Consider the following 16,196-nt stretch of genomic DNA (forward strand, 5'->3'; position numbering starts at 1 on the left):
TTTGGTGTCCTTTCTCAAGATTGCTTCTGTTTCTCAGGAGCCTTCATACAAATTTCAGTATTATTTGTTCTAGCTCTGTGAAAGATGCTCTTGGTATTTTGATAGGGAATCCACTGAATCCATATATTAGGTAGTATGGACACTATCAATATTTGTTCTTTCAATCCATGAGCATGGAGTATCTTTCCATTTGTTTCTGTCATCTTCACTTTCTTTCATCGACGTTTTATAGTTTTCAGAGTTCAGGTCTTTGTCCTCCTTGGTTAAGTTTATTCCTCAGTATTTTATTATTTTTGGTGCAATTGTAAATGGGATGGTTTTCTTAATTCCTTTCTGCTACTTCATTATTAGTGTATAGAAAGGCAACAGACTTCCACACATCAATTTTGTATCCTGCAACTTTACTGAGTTCATTTATCAGTGCTACTGGTTTTGGGGGGGAGTCTTTAGGGTTTTCTATATATAATACTATGTCATCCACAAATAGGGAAAATTTTACTTTTCCCTTACAAAATTTGGATGCCTTTTATTTGTTGTCTTGTCTGATTGCTGTGGCTAGAACTTCCAGCACTATGTTGAATAAACGTGGTGAGAGTGGACATCCTGGTCTTGTTCCTGATCTTAGGGGAAAAGCTCTCAGTTTTTCACCATTGAGGACAATGTTAGCTGTGGGATTTTCATATATGGTTTTTATTATGTTGAGATATCCCCTGTCTAAACCTCCTTTGCTGAGAGTTTTTATTATGAATAACGATAATATGATAAATACATTTCATTCTTACTTCACTCAATATACAGGAAGAATTGGGTGGCCATTTTCAGTTACAACAATGCATTTTATATAACAGGATGCCAAAAATATGAAGAGTCCAAAGAAACAATCATGCACATAGTAAGCAACTGTAAAAGCACTCACTCTTGCCCTTATGCACACTTAGAATGTGACATTTCTTTCCCCTTTCCCAATAGTTTCTTGGCCCTTGCGGCAGGAAGGAAGGACATGTGGAGAACAGAGGAAACTCCCTTGTCATTGTCATCAGCCTTAGTCTAAGTGTTCGAAGATATTTTAGGTAGAGATTTTTTTCCAACAGCAAATAAAAAGGATCCTTTGCAAAGGATATAGTTAGTTGCACTGGGTCGAGATTTCCTTAAGGAATAAAATTCTGGAATCTCGACAAGATAGAGAATTGTCATCACATCAAGAGTTCAGTTCTAAATTTTAGAAATCTGAATTGTTCTTACTATATAATAGCAGGGAAGTAGGCCTGGCCCTCTAATTTACTACTAGAATTATCATAAGTAAAAATATTAAAGCACTAAATATGTTAAATACAGAATGAAAAGTTGTGTGTTACATTATAAATAAGCAAATAATACAGCTTATGTTTTGATAATATTTGATGGCATAGGCTTTATCTGTGACTTTTTTTTCTTTCAATAAAATTAAGTTTGAAAATGGCAGAGGGGGCACCTGGGTGGCCCAGTCGTTAAGCGTCTGCCTTCGGCTCAGGGCGTGATCCCGGCGTTCTGGCATCGAGCCCCACATCAGGCTCCTACACTAGGAGCCTGCTTCTTCCTCTCCCACTCCCCCTGCTTGTGTTCCCTCTCTCACTGGCTGTCTCTGTCAAATAAATAAATAAAATCTAAAAAAAAATAAAGAAAATTGGCAGAGGGCCCTGATCCACCCAACTACAAAGATTTTAGAGAAGGTGGGTTTAAATATGATTAGGATTAGAAGAAAAATACAAAGAAAGAAAAGATGTTGCTATCTCAATACAGAAGAGTTAGAAGAAAAGCTAAAATATCTTAAATTTGGATGATGTTTATAAATGACTAAATATTTTCATATAACCAACTTCATTTTATTTTTATTTTTTTAAAAGATGTTATTTATTTACCTATTTATTTAGAGAGTGTGTGGGAATGGGAGGAGGGGCAGAGGTAGAGGGAAAGAGAATTTCAAGCAGACTCCCCACTGAGCAGAGAGCCTGACACAGGGCTCGATCCCCAGACTCCAGGATCAGGACCTGGACTGAAGGCAGATGCTTAACCCACTGAGCCACCCAAGTGTCCCACCCGAGAGAGAATTTAAAGTAATGGTCATAAGGATACTCATTGGACTGGAGAAAAGACTGGAGGACCTCGGGAAACTCCTAACAAAAAAATAGAAAACAGGGGCGCCTGGGTGGCACAGCGGTTAAGCGTGTGCCGTCAGCTCAGGGCATGATCCCGGCATTCTGGGATCGAGCCCCACATCAGGCTCCTCCGCTATGAGCCTGCTTCTTCCTCTCCCACTCCCCCTGCTTGTGCTCCCTCTCTCGCTGGCTGTCTCTATCTCTGTCAAATAAATAAATAAAATCTTCTAAAAAAAAAAAAAAACAAAACATAAAGAACCAATCGGAGATGAACAACTAAAAAACTAAAAGTACAAATGCACTAGATGGAATAAATAGTACACTATAAAAAACAGAACAGATCAGCAACCTGGAAGACAGAGTAGTGGAGAGCAATCAAGCTGAACAGGAGAGAGGGGGAGAAATAAAAAATGAAAACAGACTTAGGGAACTAAGCAACACCGTCAAGCATAATAACATTTGCATTACAAGGGTCCCAGAAGCAGAAGAGAGGGAAAAGGGGGCAGAAAATATGTTTGAAGAAATAATACCTGAAAACTTCCCGAGTGTGGGAAAGGAAACAGAAATGCAGATCCAGGAAGCACAGAGAGCCCTCAACAAAATCAACCCAAGGAGGTCTACACCAAGACACATAATATTAAAATAGCAAAAAGTAGTGATAAAGAGAGAATCTGAAAAGCATCAATAGAAAAGAAAACAGTTACATACAAGGGGAATCCCATAAGGCTGTCAACCGATCTTTCAGCAGAACTTTGTAGGCCAGAAGAAAGTGGTATGATACACTTCCAAGTGCTGAAAGAAAAAAACCTGCAGCCAAGAATACTCTATCCAGCAATGCTCTCATTCAGAAGAGAGAGAGAGAGTTTCCCACACAAACAAAAGTTACAGGAATTCATGACCACTAAACCAGCCCTACAAGAAATGGTAAAAGGGACCCTTTGAGAGGAAAGGCCATAAGCACGAGTAAGAAAAGTAGGGAGCACTAAAGCAATAAAATTAAATGTACTTATAAAAATCAGTCAAGTGGGCACCTGTGCGGCTCAGTCGGTTAAGCATCTGCCTTCAGCTCAGGTCATGATTGCAGGGTCCTAGGATCGAGTCCTGCATTGGGCTCCTTACTCAGTGAGGAGCCTGCTTCTCCCTCTCCCCCTGCTTGTTCTCTCTCTTGCTAGCGCTCTTGCTCTCAAATAAATAAAATCTTTAAAAAAAAAAAATCAGTCACAGGATTCACAAAATAAAAGGATGTTAAGTATGACACCATATATCTAAAATACAGCAGGGGAGGGGAGTTGGGGAGGAGTAAAGAATGGGTTCAAAGTTAAGAGATCATCGACTTAATATAAATTACTATATGCATGTTATATACAAACCTAATTGTAACCATGGTAACCACAAATCAAAAACCAGTAAGAGATATACAAGAGTTGTAACTAGGTGTCTCTTCCCAAGAAGATGGTGATGGGTGATGGTGGGAGGAGATCCATTCAAGTTCTGGGGCTCTGGGGTTGAGATCCACAATTATAGATAAGGTGCTTTATACTTGAAACAATCCACTCCACCATCCACCCCATCCCCAAACACACGTGATCCTCTGAACGGCTTATCAAGTACTTTGTACCAAACAGGCCAGCAGTGACATTTCTGCCAGGTCTTCTACAAAATTATTTGAAAGCAAAAGCAGAAAACTAAAGAAGCAGCTAACAGTACTCTTGTACCTTGAATGCTTCTTTTAAAAAAGGCCTTACATCCTTCACACGACCAGACTCCATAGTGATATCCAGATGCGTAGTCGCTGCAGACCGCACAGAAGTGAGCATCCCTCTTTGAACTTGGACTAGTAACGGGGCTGGCACAACTGCTCCCACTAACTTTCCTTTTCAGCGTCTCTCTGGGGGCAAAGAAAACATTCGTTGTAAGACAGCATTAAGAGAAAAGATGGACTTTCTAGAAAAACAATTGCATGAACCCTGCCTAATTTACCTCTTTGCCTTCCAGGGCTCGTGATAAATGTATTCCAGCAAATCTAATCAAGCACAACCTTTGTTGCTGATATCAGATCTATGAAGAGTCACACTGTTAGGAATGACTGGTGTTTGAAAGTGGTTCCGCAAGGCTCTGCCCATCCACGCAGCGCTGGTGAGGACTAGTAACTACAGATGGCCAGTTGTAGCCATCAGGTTGCACATCTCTGAGTGTAATAAGTGACCAGAGCAAGTGTTACCTGCAGGTCTGAACCACGAGCAGGGTGTACAATAGCCTTCCGTAGTTGCTGGAATTCATTAACACTGTATGAATGGGCCTAAATTTACCTAACCATCCTCAAGTATCAGCCATTCCCAAGTGTTGCTAAATAGCCCTTCAGAGTTCCCATTTAAAGGGGGAACAGAATCTTTCAGTCTGCAATGTAAAATGAACATCTAGAATGAAAATAACTTAAGGAGGAGTAACAAACGGACTTTAAGTTATATTGAAGTGAATACTATTCTCTGGTTTAGAGAGAGAGAGAAAGAGTAGAGAACGGTAGGGAAGGGCAGGGAAGGGCAGAGAGAAGAAAAAGAAAAAGAGAAAGGAGGAGAGAGGGGAAGAAGGTGGACCCATGCCAGTCCTTAGAGAAGGTTTTGATGGAAGCAGGTGCTCAGTGCTGGGGAGAGGGGCAACGGCTCCCTAGAGGAACAGCCCATCAAGGCAGCACCAGCAGAGACCAAAAGTACACATGGTCAGCTCCTAATTTTGCTGGGCCATGTTTCTTTTGGAAAGGAAATGTTAGAGGTGTGATTGATTTATAAATGAAGACAATTATACTATGGGTTAATTTACTCTCATTAGAGCTCATGCTCAGAAACAAAAGTCTTCCCTTGAAGGCTGAGTAAAAACAGTACTTTAAAAAAGTTATATCCAATGTTTATATTCTCTTTTGCCAACGAAGTTTTCTTTTTTTTTTTTTTTCAATAGAATTACTATGTAATATGGCTTTCTCAAAGTGTTACGACAGCATTTCAAAGTAACAAATTTCAACATCCAGTACACAAGGACTTAATACTTCGGTTGTTTTAGAAATTTATCTCCTCCTCATCTTTCTCCCAACACATCCTCTTCCCTCCCTAGCAAATAATTATCATTAAACACGTTACAAATTAAGTGGAAATAACCATGATGTTACTTTGCTTCTGAAGAACACAAGTACTCTTTTGAGCTTCAAGAAATTTCAACTAAAGTCTACATTTAGATCTGATCTTTATCAAATGTCATTCTAGTTCACTGCTAAAAAGCTTAAACCAAATTATTGTCTTTTCAGGCTTCACGTGCCCTTTATATTTCATTTAAGTAGTAATACTGCCACAGCTGCTTTTATCCTGGACACAATGTGTCATGAATGCTAAATTGTGATTTCACTACAAGAAGGATCTAACTTGAAGGTAAAGTAAAAATTAATTTTTCAAACCCACATCACTTCATCAAGAGAAAAGGAATTTAAGTTCAATCTTTAATGTCTAAAAACAGTAGTCATGATAGTGAATTCTCCCCACAACCCAGATCTACAAGCTTACTTTTTAACAAGCATTAGAATATTAAAATAGATAATCTAGAAATCAGAAAATCCGATGTGTTAGGTGTTCTAAGTAATCTCTGCGATGAATAAAGACCTTGAATACGTCTCACGAAATCATAAAGTGATTTGAATAATGCCCCTGAAGTACAATTCAGGATGAAGACTGAATTTACCTGTTTACAGGTAAGGTGGGTTCTAGTGATCTTGCTTCGCACCAAGGACTCTTTTGAGGCTCTGCATACAGAAGTGACGGCTGGCAATGGATTGCTAAGGGAGAGAGGTGTCCAGGAGTTGGCCACAACACATTTGGGCTTGTGGTCTGTCGACCGGGTCCACCTTCGGAGTTATTGGCACTGCTGGGAATACTGTAGTTCATCACAGCAGGGCTATAGAACGTCATGGCGGAATATTCATGGCGGCTCTCTACGTAGGAGGAAGGTATATATATGGGGCCGTGCTCCAGGGGTAGGACAGATTGGCTGCAGTTGTAGGAGGCAGGAGAGTTAAGGCTAGATGGTGAGTTTTTGATATCCATATCTTGAATAGGTAACAGCTGAGGAAACTCTTTGTGAGAAGAGGCACAAAGAGACATTATACTGTTCTCAAAGACTCACAGGCAGGTATGATGGTTCTAGAGAAAAACAAAAGACATTTCTTAGTTAGAGCTACAGGCCTAGCCATTCAAAACGTCCAAATATATTTATTACTTGCACACACACACACACACCCCTTAGAAAAACATCCTGAAAGACAGACTCAGAAATATTAACCTCAGGGATTGTGAATGGGAGGCACGGAATTCTCATTTGCTACTTTATTTACTTCTTTATTGCTTTTGTTGTTATTAGCTACAAGAATTTATTTTAACCACAAGAATTTATTATACTTTCAAAAATTAAAAAATGCAGGATGATATTAAAATGCCAAGGTTTTTTTTCTTCTGGAACTAGATAAGTTTCTTTTAAAGTTCTTATGGAAAAATAAACAAGAATAACCAAGAAAACCTTGAAAGAGCAGGTCAGTGAGCAGGGACAGCATTAACAGATATTCAAATACACGAGTCACCAGTAATAAAACACAACGAACAGACAGGCCAACGTGCCCACGTCAGTTATCAATTTATTCCTTCTCAGCTTTCAACATACCCTTCAATATATAACCTATGGTAAGCGCTGGAATTGCTTTACGCGGTGAAAGTGAGCGCAATGCTAAGAGTTCTCAGTAGAGGGCGCTGCAGGGACACCAAAGGAGGCCTCTAATTTCTGGCCCGCGCAGAGGTCTGCATTGTGGGGGGTGAGAACAGCCAGTGGAGTCTCGCCCCGCCACGGGTCCAGAACGAGGTCCCTCTGCAACCTTGCAGGGACGGGGTGGGGATAACCTTTCTACAGGCACCTCTCCGGACTGCGACCCAAGGAGTCACAAAGAAGTCGTTCCTTGTACAAACCTCCTCACCTTGTGCTACCTGCACACTGGGAAGACCTTCTGTCCCCTACAGCCCCCCAGCCGGCAGGCACCTGGACTCCCAGGGCACAACCATGCCGCCAATTGCTGATCACCTGGTCCCGGCTGCACCCCGGAGGCTGTTCTGTTGCCTGCCCAGCAACCCTACTCCAGCTCTGGCCTGGCTAAACCAAAATCTCTGCTAGTTGGTGACCCGCCCACCTTTCCCAAGGTCTGAACCCCTTCTCAATCTGTCCTTCCTTGGGTGCTCTCCCTCAGCCCCCGGGTGCCATTGATAGTTTACTTACATATTACACTTAATCTCTTATCAGCTATTCTTTTTTTAAAAAAGATTTGAGAGACAGGGAGAAAGCATGAGCAGGAGGAGGGGGAGAAGCAGGCTCCCCACTGAGCAGAGAGCCCTATGCAGGACTTGATCCCAGAACCCTGAAATCATGAACTGAGCGTAAGGCAGATACTTAACTAACTGAGCCACCCATGGTTATTCTTTATATTAAAACTCCCCTGTTGAACTGTGTAGTTTCTATCTCCTGATTGGACCCTGACTACTGCATAACAGAATAGAAAATCCCAAAATAGAAAATTCTAGAACTCAAAAGTTTTTGGAAATTTGGCATATGATAAAGGTGGTATTTCAAATCATGGAAAAAACACTAGACAGCAGAACACCATCGGAAAAAGCACATACGCCAGAATAAACTCCAAAGGGTTCGGAGATCCAAATGTTAAGAGAGAAATGGAAGGAGGAAGGAGAGGGAAGGAAAAGGGGGAGGGGGCTGAGGGAGAGAGAGGGGACTGCACAAGTCCTAGGAGCAAGCGCAGATTTAAGATTTTATTTATTTGAGAGACAGTAGAGTAAGAGAGAGAGAGAGAGCACAAACAGGGGTGAAGGGCAGAGGGAGAGAGAGTGGGAGAAGCAGACTCTCCGCTGAGCAGGGAGCTTGATGTGGGACTTGATCCCAGGACCCTGACCCAAGCCGAAGGCAAGCACTCAACCAACTATGGCACCCAGGTGCCCCCTTGGCCAACATCTTGCCTGCAACCTCATGAGAGGAGCTAAGCTGGAACCATCCAGCTAAGCTACTCCTGGATTTCTGACCCTCAGAAAATGTGTGTGAGATATTATGTTTTTTAAGCTGCTCAATTCTATGATGATTTGCTACACAGTACATAATACAGATCCAAGGTAAAAATTTTTTTTAATTTTTAATTTTTTTTAAGAGTTTATTTATTTACTTGAGAGAGAGAGAGAGAGACAGAACACTGGGATCACGCCCTGAGCCGAAGGCAGACGCTTAACGACTGAGCCACCCAGGCGCCCCTAGATCCAAGGTAAAATTAATCATTGTCCTCCCCAAAACCAATCCTAATTTCCTATTTGTTAATGACAAAGTGCAACACACTTAGCTCTGACTTCTCCACTGATCCAATTACCTTTAATCACAACGGCACACTTTTTTTTTCTCCACAATGCATTTTCCTCGTGGTCTGTCTTTTGCCACCATCTGAGCAAGCTCTCATTACTTCTTATCTGTGCATCTGTAATAGACCCCTTACCACTCCCTGTCTCTGGTGAGCTCCTTCTCCAGGTCCATAGAGCTGCCAGACTAACTTTTTAAGATTTACTTATTTGAGAAAGAGAGAACACGTGGGGTGCACCTGGGGTGGGGGTGAGGGTGGGGGGTGCAGAGGGAGAGAGAATGCCAAGCAGACTCCACACTGAGCATGGAGTCAGATGCATAGCCCGACACAGGGCTTGATCCCATGCTCCGAGATCAAGGCCTGAGCTGAAACCAAAAGACAGAAGCTTAAACAACTGCACCACCCAGGTGCCCCCAGACTAACATTCTTAAAACCCAGCTCAGATCACCCCTCTCCATCCCACCAGCCTGTGTAATAAGTCTTCTAGCATCCAAGGCATTCCACTCTGCTGCCCCAACCCACCATTCCACTCTAATCTGCTATCTTCCTACAGAAGATCTGCCATGTCCATAAGGAATATGCAAAGTGCATGGTGAAGTGGGTGGCATTTATGCCCTAGCACTTTTCTCACTCTCAGCACCCCATAGGTACTTACAAACTTAAACCTCCTTATTAGAATAGAACTCCACTGAATCCTTCTTGTAAATGGTAGACGTATGATCAGATGTTAAGCTCCTTGAAGGCACACACTATTTTTATTCACCTTTTACTACCACTCAATAAGCATTTGTTATAATGAAAGAATATGAGGAAATGTGTTTATAAGATTTCACCCAGTCAAGGGTGTTAGTCAAGGACGGCAGCACCTGCAGTAGGTATGGTGGGGACAGAAGAGCTAAAGGAGTCCCAAGACATTCACTCTGCCTTCAGAGAACTACTGTGCCATGCAAAGGAGGCAGGACAGACCCGGTAAAATGCTAAGGCACTAATATAAACATGCTACCACTCATCAACACTGCTTGACCATGAAGGACAGGAGATCGAATGGTCGCTGGAGAAGAATAGAGCATCAAAAAAGTGTGTGTGCGTGTGTGTGTGTGTGTGTATGTGTGTGTATGTATACAAATATATATATAGACACATACACATATATAATGCATATATGCATATATGCACATAATACATATCATATAATACATATATGTATAATATGAAGATGTATAATATGTGTATGTTATAGGTGATATACATATTATATATTATATTTTTATATATTTTATATACATTTCAAATATATATCAATATGCATTTATTAATCATGACAGAATTTCCTATTTCCATTAGATTCCCAGTCAACATATACAATCCCTGATTCCTAATAGAAAATATGCAGGATAAAGTATATAATGCTAACTATTGTCAAAACTAGCAGTTTCCAAACTTTTAAGTTGTGATAAATTACCCATCAAGCTTACAATGTTAACCAGTTCTAAATGTACAGTGTTAAATACATTTGCACCACTGTGCAACTCATCCCCAGAACTCTTTCCATCTTTCAAAACGAAGACTCCCACCTGTTAAACAACAGCTCCCCAACCTACCCCTCCCCCAGCCCTTGGCAACCACCATTCTACTTTCTGTCTCTTTATGGACTTGACTACTGAGTACCGCAGAGAAGGGGAATCCTGCCGTGTCTGTCCTTCTGTGTCTGGCTTATTTCACTTAGCACAGTGTCCTCAAGGTTCATCCATATTGTCTCGTGTCAGAATTTCCTTCCTTTTCAAGGCTGAATGATATTCCATTGTTTTTATGCACATTTTTTTTAATGATTTTTTATTATATTATGTTAGTCACCACACAGTACATCCCCGGTTTCCGATTATGCACCACATTTTATTAATCAAGAAAGGGTTTTAAACAAATGCTCGAAAACACTTACAGATCCAGGAAATGACCTAGGTTAGGGCAAGTGGTGGAATATAGAAGATACACAAATGTTGGTAATTAGATCACTGGTAACCTTGAGATGGCAACCCCAGGTCCGTCAGTATTGTGAGGAGGCATCTATCCCTCACTCTGTCCTGAAAACACCTCTCTTATTTCAATCCACCTACACACAGGCTTGCTCACTGTGCTTATGTTTTTGATACTGTACTTTGGTGATTGTATTTTAGTGCATTGTTTTTGCTATATGATCTGAGCATATCTTATGTGGCCAGATATTTAATCAAAAGACATTTAAAGTACTTTAACAATACAACTGAAACAGTACACATTGTAACAACTGAGAGGAAAATACTCAAGGTAACATGCCTAACAAATTGTATTTATGCAGTGTAAAACTTGGAGGTAATACATTTTGTATTTCTTGAACTTAAAAAAAGTATAAGAAAACAAGATGGCTACACAATTTAATAAATCAAAGTATATCCAAAAGTTAGTGTGGTTACTATGATGAGTATACACATTACATTCAAGAAATTATGAAGCAGGAAAGCAGTGAATTTAAGAGTAACAATTTGAACAAGACTTCAGGTTAATAATAAAATCAGTTGAATGGTTTAAACAAAAAAAAATTCTCTGAACATTTTGCTCAAGTTTTTACTGAATTTCATGTTGTCTCAACTTTACATTGCCCCAAAGAAACATATGTAGCATTTTAACATAAGTAATTCAGCAAAGCCAACCCACCGACCTATCAGAAAACCACTGCTATCTTTTACTTTCAGTGGGCCTCTTAAAAACAGAGCTTCTACTGATCTAAAGTGATGAATAGCAGCATGGAAATTCATGAACTTGAAAGAACACTTCCTATTATCCAGGTAGAAAGTGAACACACAATTTAAAATGAATATGACATCTCTCTCAGGAGCAGAGAATCAATCCCATTACTCATTTTCACCTACAATTGAAATGTTCCTTCTCAGCCCAGAAATGCTGAAATGACCTGTCAGACACACACCGCCCAATGGCAAATGCCAGGATTCGTCCAGGCAATCAATCAGGTGCCACAGTGACTTTGCTTAGGAAAACGGATTTCACATATAGACACCAATCAATTTCTCTAGAAATTCCACACATCCCTAGCACAATAATAACTCACGAGAGAGAACTGGTGGTGGCTGAACAGTGATTAAAAGGCTGTGTTGCCTTTTGGTTGGAGATCTTTCAGATGTATCCAGATTCATGTGACAGCCATTTGTCAGGGGAACCCTAGATCATTCGTAACTTGGTAGCCAATGCAAAGGGTTTTTCTTCTGAAGCAAAGACATGACAAGGGGTGAGGAACTTAAATCATGGCAGGAGACCAGGCAGACAAGCAAACAAATAGCAGGTCTTCGCTGGAGGTCGAAGAAAGCGAATTAACCTGTGCTATGTGAGTAGTCCCATCTACACCAGGGAGATAAACTGGTGGAAGCAAAGAATCCCCCCAAAATCAAATTTCTTCAACATTGTAGGACAGGATTTTCCCAACACATTCCTTTGAACAAGCAAGCACTGACTCAGTGAGCACAATATCTGGTGTCAAAGGGAAAAATAGTCTCTAAACAGCTTAATTGTTGGGCCTGGCGGGTATGGAACTACACCTGGCCAACCAAAGAACATGTACCCGGACATCCTGATTCTAAGAATTAAACATTTCTTTGCATGTCAATTTTCTTTAACTAGTCTTCCTAGTCTAAGATAGTTGGCCCTCATCCTTCATGACGAACAGCCCTGGTCTTCTATCCAAAGACTTCTCTGGCCCACTCCTCCAGTGTGCGCGTGCGCACGCACGCACACACACACACACCCCGGTACTGAGCCCTTGTGGGTCACGTCTGTGTTCAGCAGGAAAGCTTTCTGTATACACGGGATTTTACGTCATGTTCTAACAGACTGGGAACACATCACGGAACTTAAACAGAAAAAAAGTTTTTAAAATCCAAAATACTGACAGCAATTCCTTGCGAGAAGAAAAAGGCGGGCCCTAGACATGGTAGAAGGACACTCCAGAAGAGTAGAAGGATTTTGTCAAAGCACCGATCAAATCTAGTTATACGAGAAGGCAGTCGTCCCCAGGCCTGCTAGCACACATATGCTCTGTCCGTGGACAGAGCAGTACACAGGTCCTAGTCCCAGCTCCTCCTGAAGCCAGGTGATCTCATACAAATCACACCGACTCCCTGAGCTTCCATGGCTTCTTCAGTAGAAATGGGGACCTAATGTGGGCTGCATGTTTTCACAGCACTCGGACGATAAAGTGAAATGACGTACGTGAAAGCATGCTGGGAGGGATTATTGCACATCCAGAAAGATGAAGTCCGTCCATTAGCGTGCCACTGGATACGCCTGTGGTGTCGGGCAGAACTTCTAGACAAAATGCCCTTATGACCACCCTGAAGATTGTTGCCTCCTTACTGTACTTAACTTCTGCTTGACAACTCATGACACCAGTCCAAATAGCTGGGCTGCAAGTAGCCTGTTAGCACCACATGGCACCCCAAATGCCCCATTCTCCTCGTGCTGTGTTCTCGAGCCTGTCCAGCACACTTCCCCAAGCATTCAGCGCAAACGCCCCTCATTTGTGTGCCCCACAGAAGTCGTAAATGCACATTCACAATGCAGAACACTACAAGGAGTTTCATGGAAAAGATAAGAAATCTATAAGCGTCAGGCATCCTTGATGTGTGTCAGCGCTGTCTACCAATCGTCAGCCTTAACTTTTCTACAGCACAACACAGCTCTTGATCAGCTTAATAGGAGAAAGAAAACACGCTCCAAAATCACCACAGAACTGATCATTAATAACTGATTCACACGCAGCCCGTGAGAACATGTACAGGTATTTTCCAAAATGAGAAAAACCTGATTCCCCTCGTAGCCCACTGGACCTTCTAGAGCGGGACAGGACACAGACCTTCGCAGCTCGAGGGGGCGAGCCAGAGCCTGAGGTAGGGAGAGCGAGCCCACCAATCGGCCCTCTTCAAGTCTCCGCCCCTTCCCACTTCCAACAGCTCTGAGGAAATGGAACTGTTTTCGAATATCCATCGGGCCAAGGTGGGAAGAGTTGTGCGTGAAGAGGTTCAAGAGGACATGACCAACGCAGAAGCCAGACTGAATGCACACTTATCCTCTTCTGGTCCTGGGTTTGACATTTGAACACGAACATTTAACCACAAAATGTGGCCATCCTGCTTTGAGGAAACCTATGCAAGTCAAGGGACCCTCACTCTCCTGCCGTCTGTCAAGTACACGCGTACACAGATTCCCCGCGAAAAGCCCTTCGTTACAGAGAGCTGCAAGTGCTCCAGCCAGGAACGCCAACCACCCGGCTTGCTGGGCCTTCCTCAGCAGGCCACGGCCTTGCCACGGTAGTGCTCTGAAAGGTAAGCTGTGTACGTAAAATACAGGCTCTTGGCTCCATAGCACAAAGGAGAAAGGAAAAGAACATCATCTGACAGCTCTTTTTATTAAGACTGCTTAACAATAACGGGCTCCTAACTGTCCACTGAATTGAATAATGTATTAAACAGTAAATAATATTAGCTTACAAAAGATTTTGCATCTATGTCCTGCAAGAAAATCTAGATTTCAAAGCATGAGCATAGAAATGAAAAAATTCTGACATCGACACATAAATTGGGCACAGTCCTCAACTCCTAATAAACAGTATTTTAACTTAAGTCACCATCACTCTGTACTAGATTTTCAATGTCTCCAGATTGGCATTTTCAATCACTCTTTTGCTCCTCACTATTTAATGATATGTAATTTCAGGTACTTTCTTAACCTCAAGTATAATAAAGGATTTTTTAAATGCACAGATTATAAAAATACATTTTATTAATACTACATAACCAATTTTTTTAAAATCCCTGTATTCAGTTTGAGATAATTAATGATGCATGCCATAACCAAAGGCTTATCCCACAGTGGAATCTGAATGTGCCAAGAATGAAATCTATTAGCCCATGGGAACTTAACACTTAGTCCCATTTGCAAAATAGCTTCTCTTTGCCTCAATCTATTCCAAAGTATATAGGATTAAAACAAAAATACCACGACATGACTCATCCCAACAAAAAGGTGGGGGTGTGGGGAGGACCGAGATTCTCTTTTGCAAAAAGCAAAGTAAAATAATTATTTCTAGGTAAAAACACACCGAAGAGCAGAATGGTAAAATCAGTGAACAGCTCAGTGATTTCCAGGAATTAGGGATGGGTGGAGAGGGCTGACTACAAAAGCACAAAGGTGACTTTTGGTAGTGAAGTCACAGTTCTAGGTCTTGAGTACAGAAGTGATTATATAAATATTGCAACTGTCAGAATTCATAGAGGGTACCCCTAAAGAGGCTAGGTTTTACTGTATGTAAATTATACTGCCAGGAGCTTACCTTTTTAAAAAGGCTATTATGTGTAAATCTGTGTGCTAGACACTGAATTATGATGTCTAACATTCGAATATACAGTTCTCAAGTGTTCTACATGTAATTACTAAAAAACTTACCAGTAAATAATTTAAGTTCAGCCTTCAGTATTTTATATAATTATTACATATTTATAAGTATTATATAAAATGGCTCAAAACATGAACTAAAATTGTCACAAGATGTATTTTGCATCATTGCCTGAATATCTATTTATAGAAAACTGCAGTGTTTTACGCTTAAAAAATGACATATCAATATTTATTCAATGTTAACTATATTTCAAAGGATTGAATTTACTACCAAATTTTATCTCTTCTGTATTAATAAACTGAGGAATATTAAAGGTCATTAGATTCATTTGAGTCTCCCAGAACCACTATGAAATGTATTCCAAATGTGTTTTCAATTGATTTCAGAGACTTTTAAGTCTTAAGTGTTATAGGGGGCTGGTTGCTTTTGAAAGAAGCATGTTTCAGTAATTCAACCGGGAGAAAAAAAAAAAAAAAAGCTTGAATGTAAAACGGATCCTAAGATTATGCCTTAACACCTACTGATGAACAGACCCTTACATTTTCCCTTCTTGAATATATGCAGAAATATAGATTTTTCTGCAGAAAAAAAGGCAAAACATAATTGTCATAGTCATGGCACGTGTCTTTTTACAATACTCACAGCACAAACCTTTCTTTTCACATGTTCAGTTAAGTAACAAACATCTTTCCCCACAAAGGACAATAGCCACTTTGAGTTCAGAAACTTAGAAGTAAAAATTCCCAATGGAATGCCCACGTAAACACTAAAAATCTAAGAAGGCAAAATCCTTCCTCCCAAGTGCTGCCTGCCACACCAAAGCACAAAGTTGCCTTTTTTTTTTTTTTAAGATTTTATTTATTTATTCAACAGAGATAGAGACAGCCAGCGAGAGAGGGAACACAAGCAGGGGGAGTGGGAGAGGAAGAAGCAGGCTCTTCGCAGAGGAGCCTGATGTGGGGCTCGATCCCATAACGATGGGATCACGCCCTGAGCCGAGGGCAGACGCTTAACCGCTGTGCCACCCAGGCGCCCCACAAAGTTGCTTTTTATAAAAGCTACTAAATTGAGTCAACCTGGTTTTCCTAAATAAAAAAATCCACTCAAATCCAAAGTTTTGGTTTTTTTTTTTTACAAAAATAACATTCCCTTAATTTTAGGCTTCCAATTAGGCACGAATTGAATT

General features: G+C 40.9%; 1 protein-coding gene across 1 annotated transcript in view; it reads right to left on the minus strand.

The window, feature by feature from the left end:
* The window catches only part of ESR2 (estrogen receptor 2), a 69,428-nt gene that overhangs the window by 52,205 nt on the left and 1,027 nt on the right, over positions 1–16,196 (minus strand). The window contains exons 2-3 of the mRNA XM_045810479.2: positions 5,859–6,316; positions 3,851–4,023 (exon numbers count right to left, since the gene is read on the minus strand). Coding sequence (XP_045666435.1) covers positions 3,851–4,023; positions 5,859–6,277 — 592 coding nt within the window. The 5' untranslated portion in view covers positions 6,278–6,316. The remainder of the gene's footprint in view (positions 1–3,850; positions 4,024–5,858; positions 6,317–16,196) is intronic.

This window comes from Ursus americanus, chromosome 26 (genome assembly GCF_024610735.1).
Source record: "Ursus americanus isolate L20-20 chromosome 26, mUrsAme1.1.p, whole genome shotgun sequence".
Lineage (NCBI taxonomy): Eukaryota > Metazoa > Chordata > Mammalia > Carnivora > Ursidae > Ursus > Ursus americanus.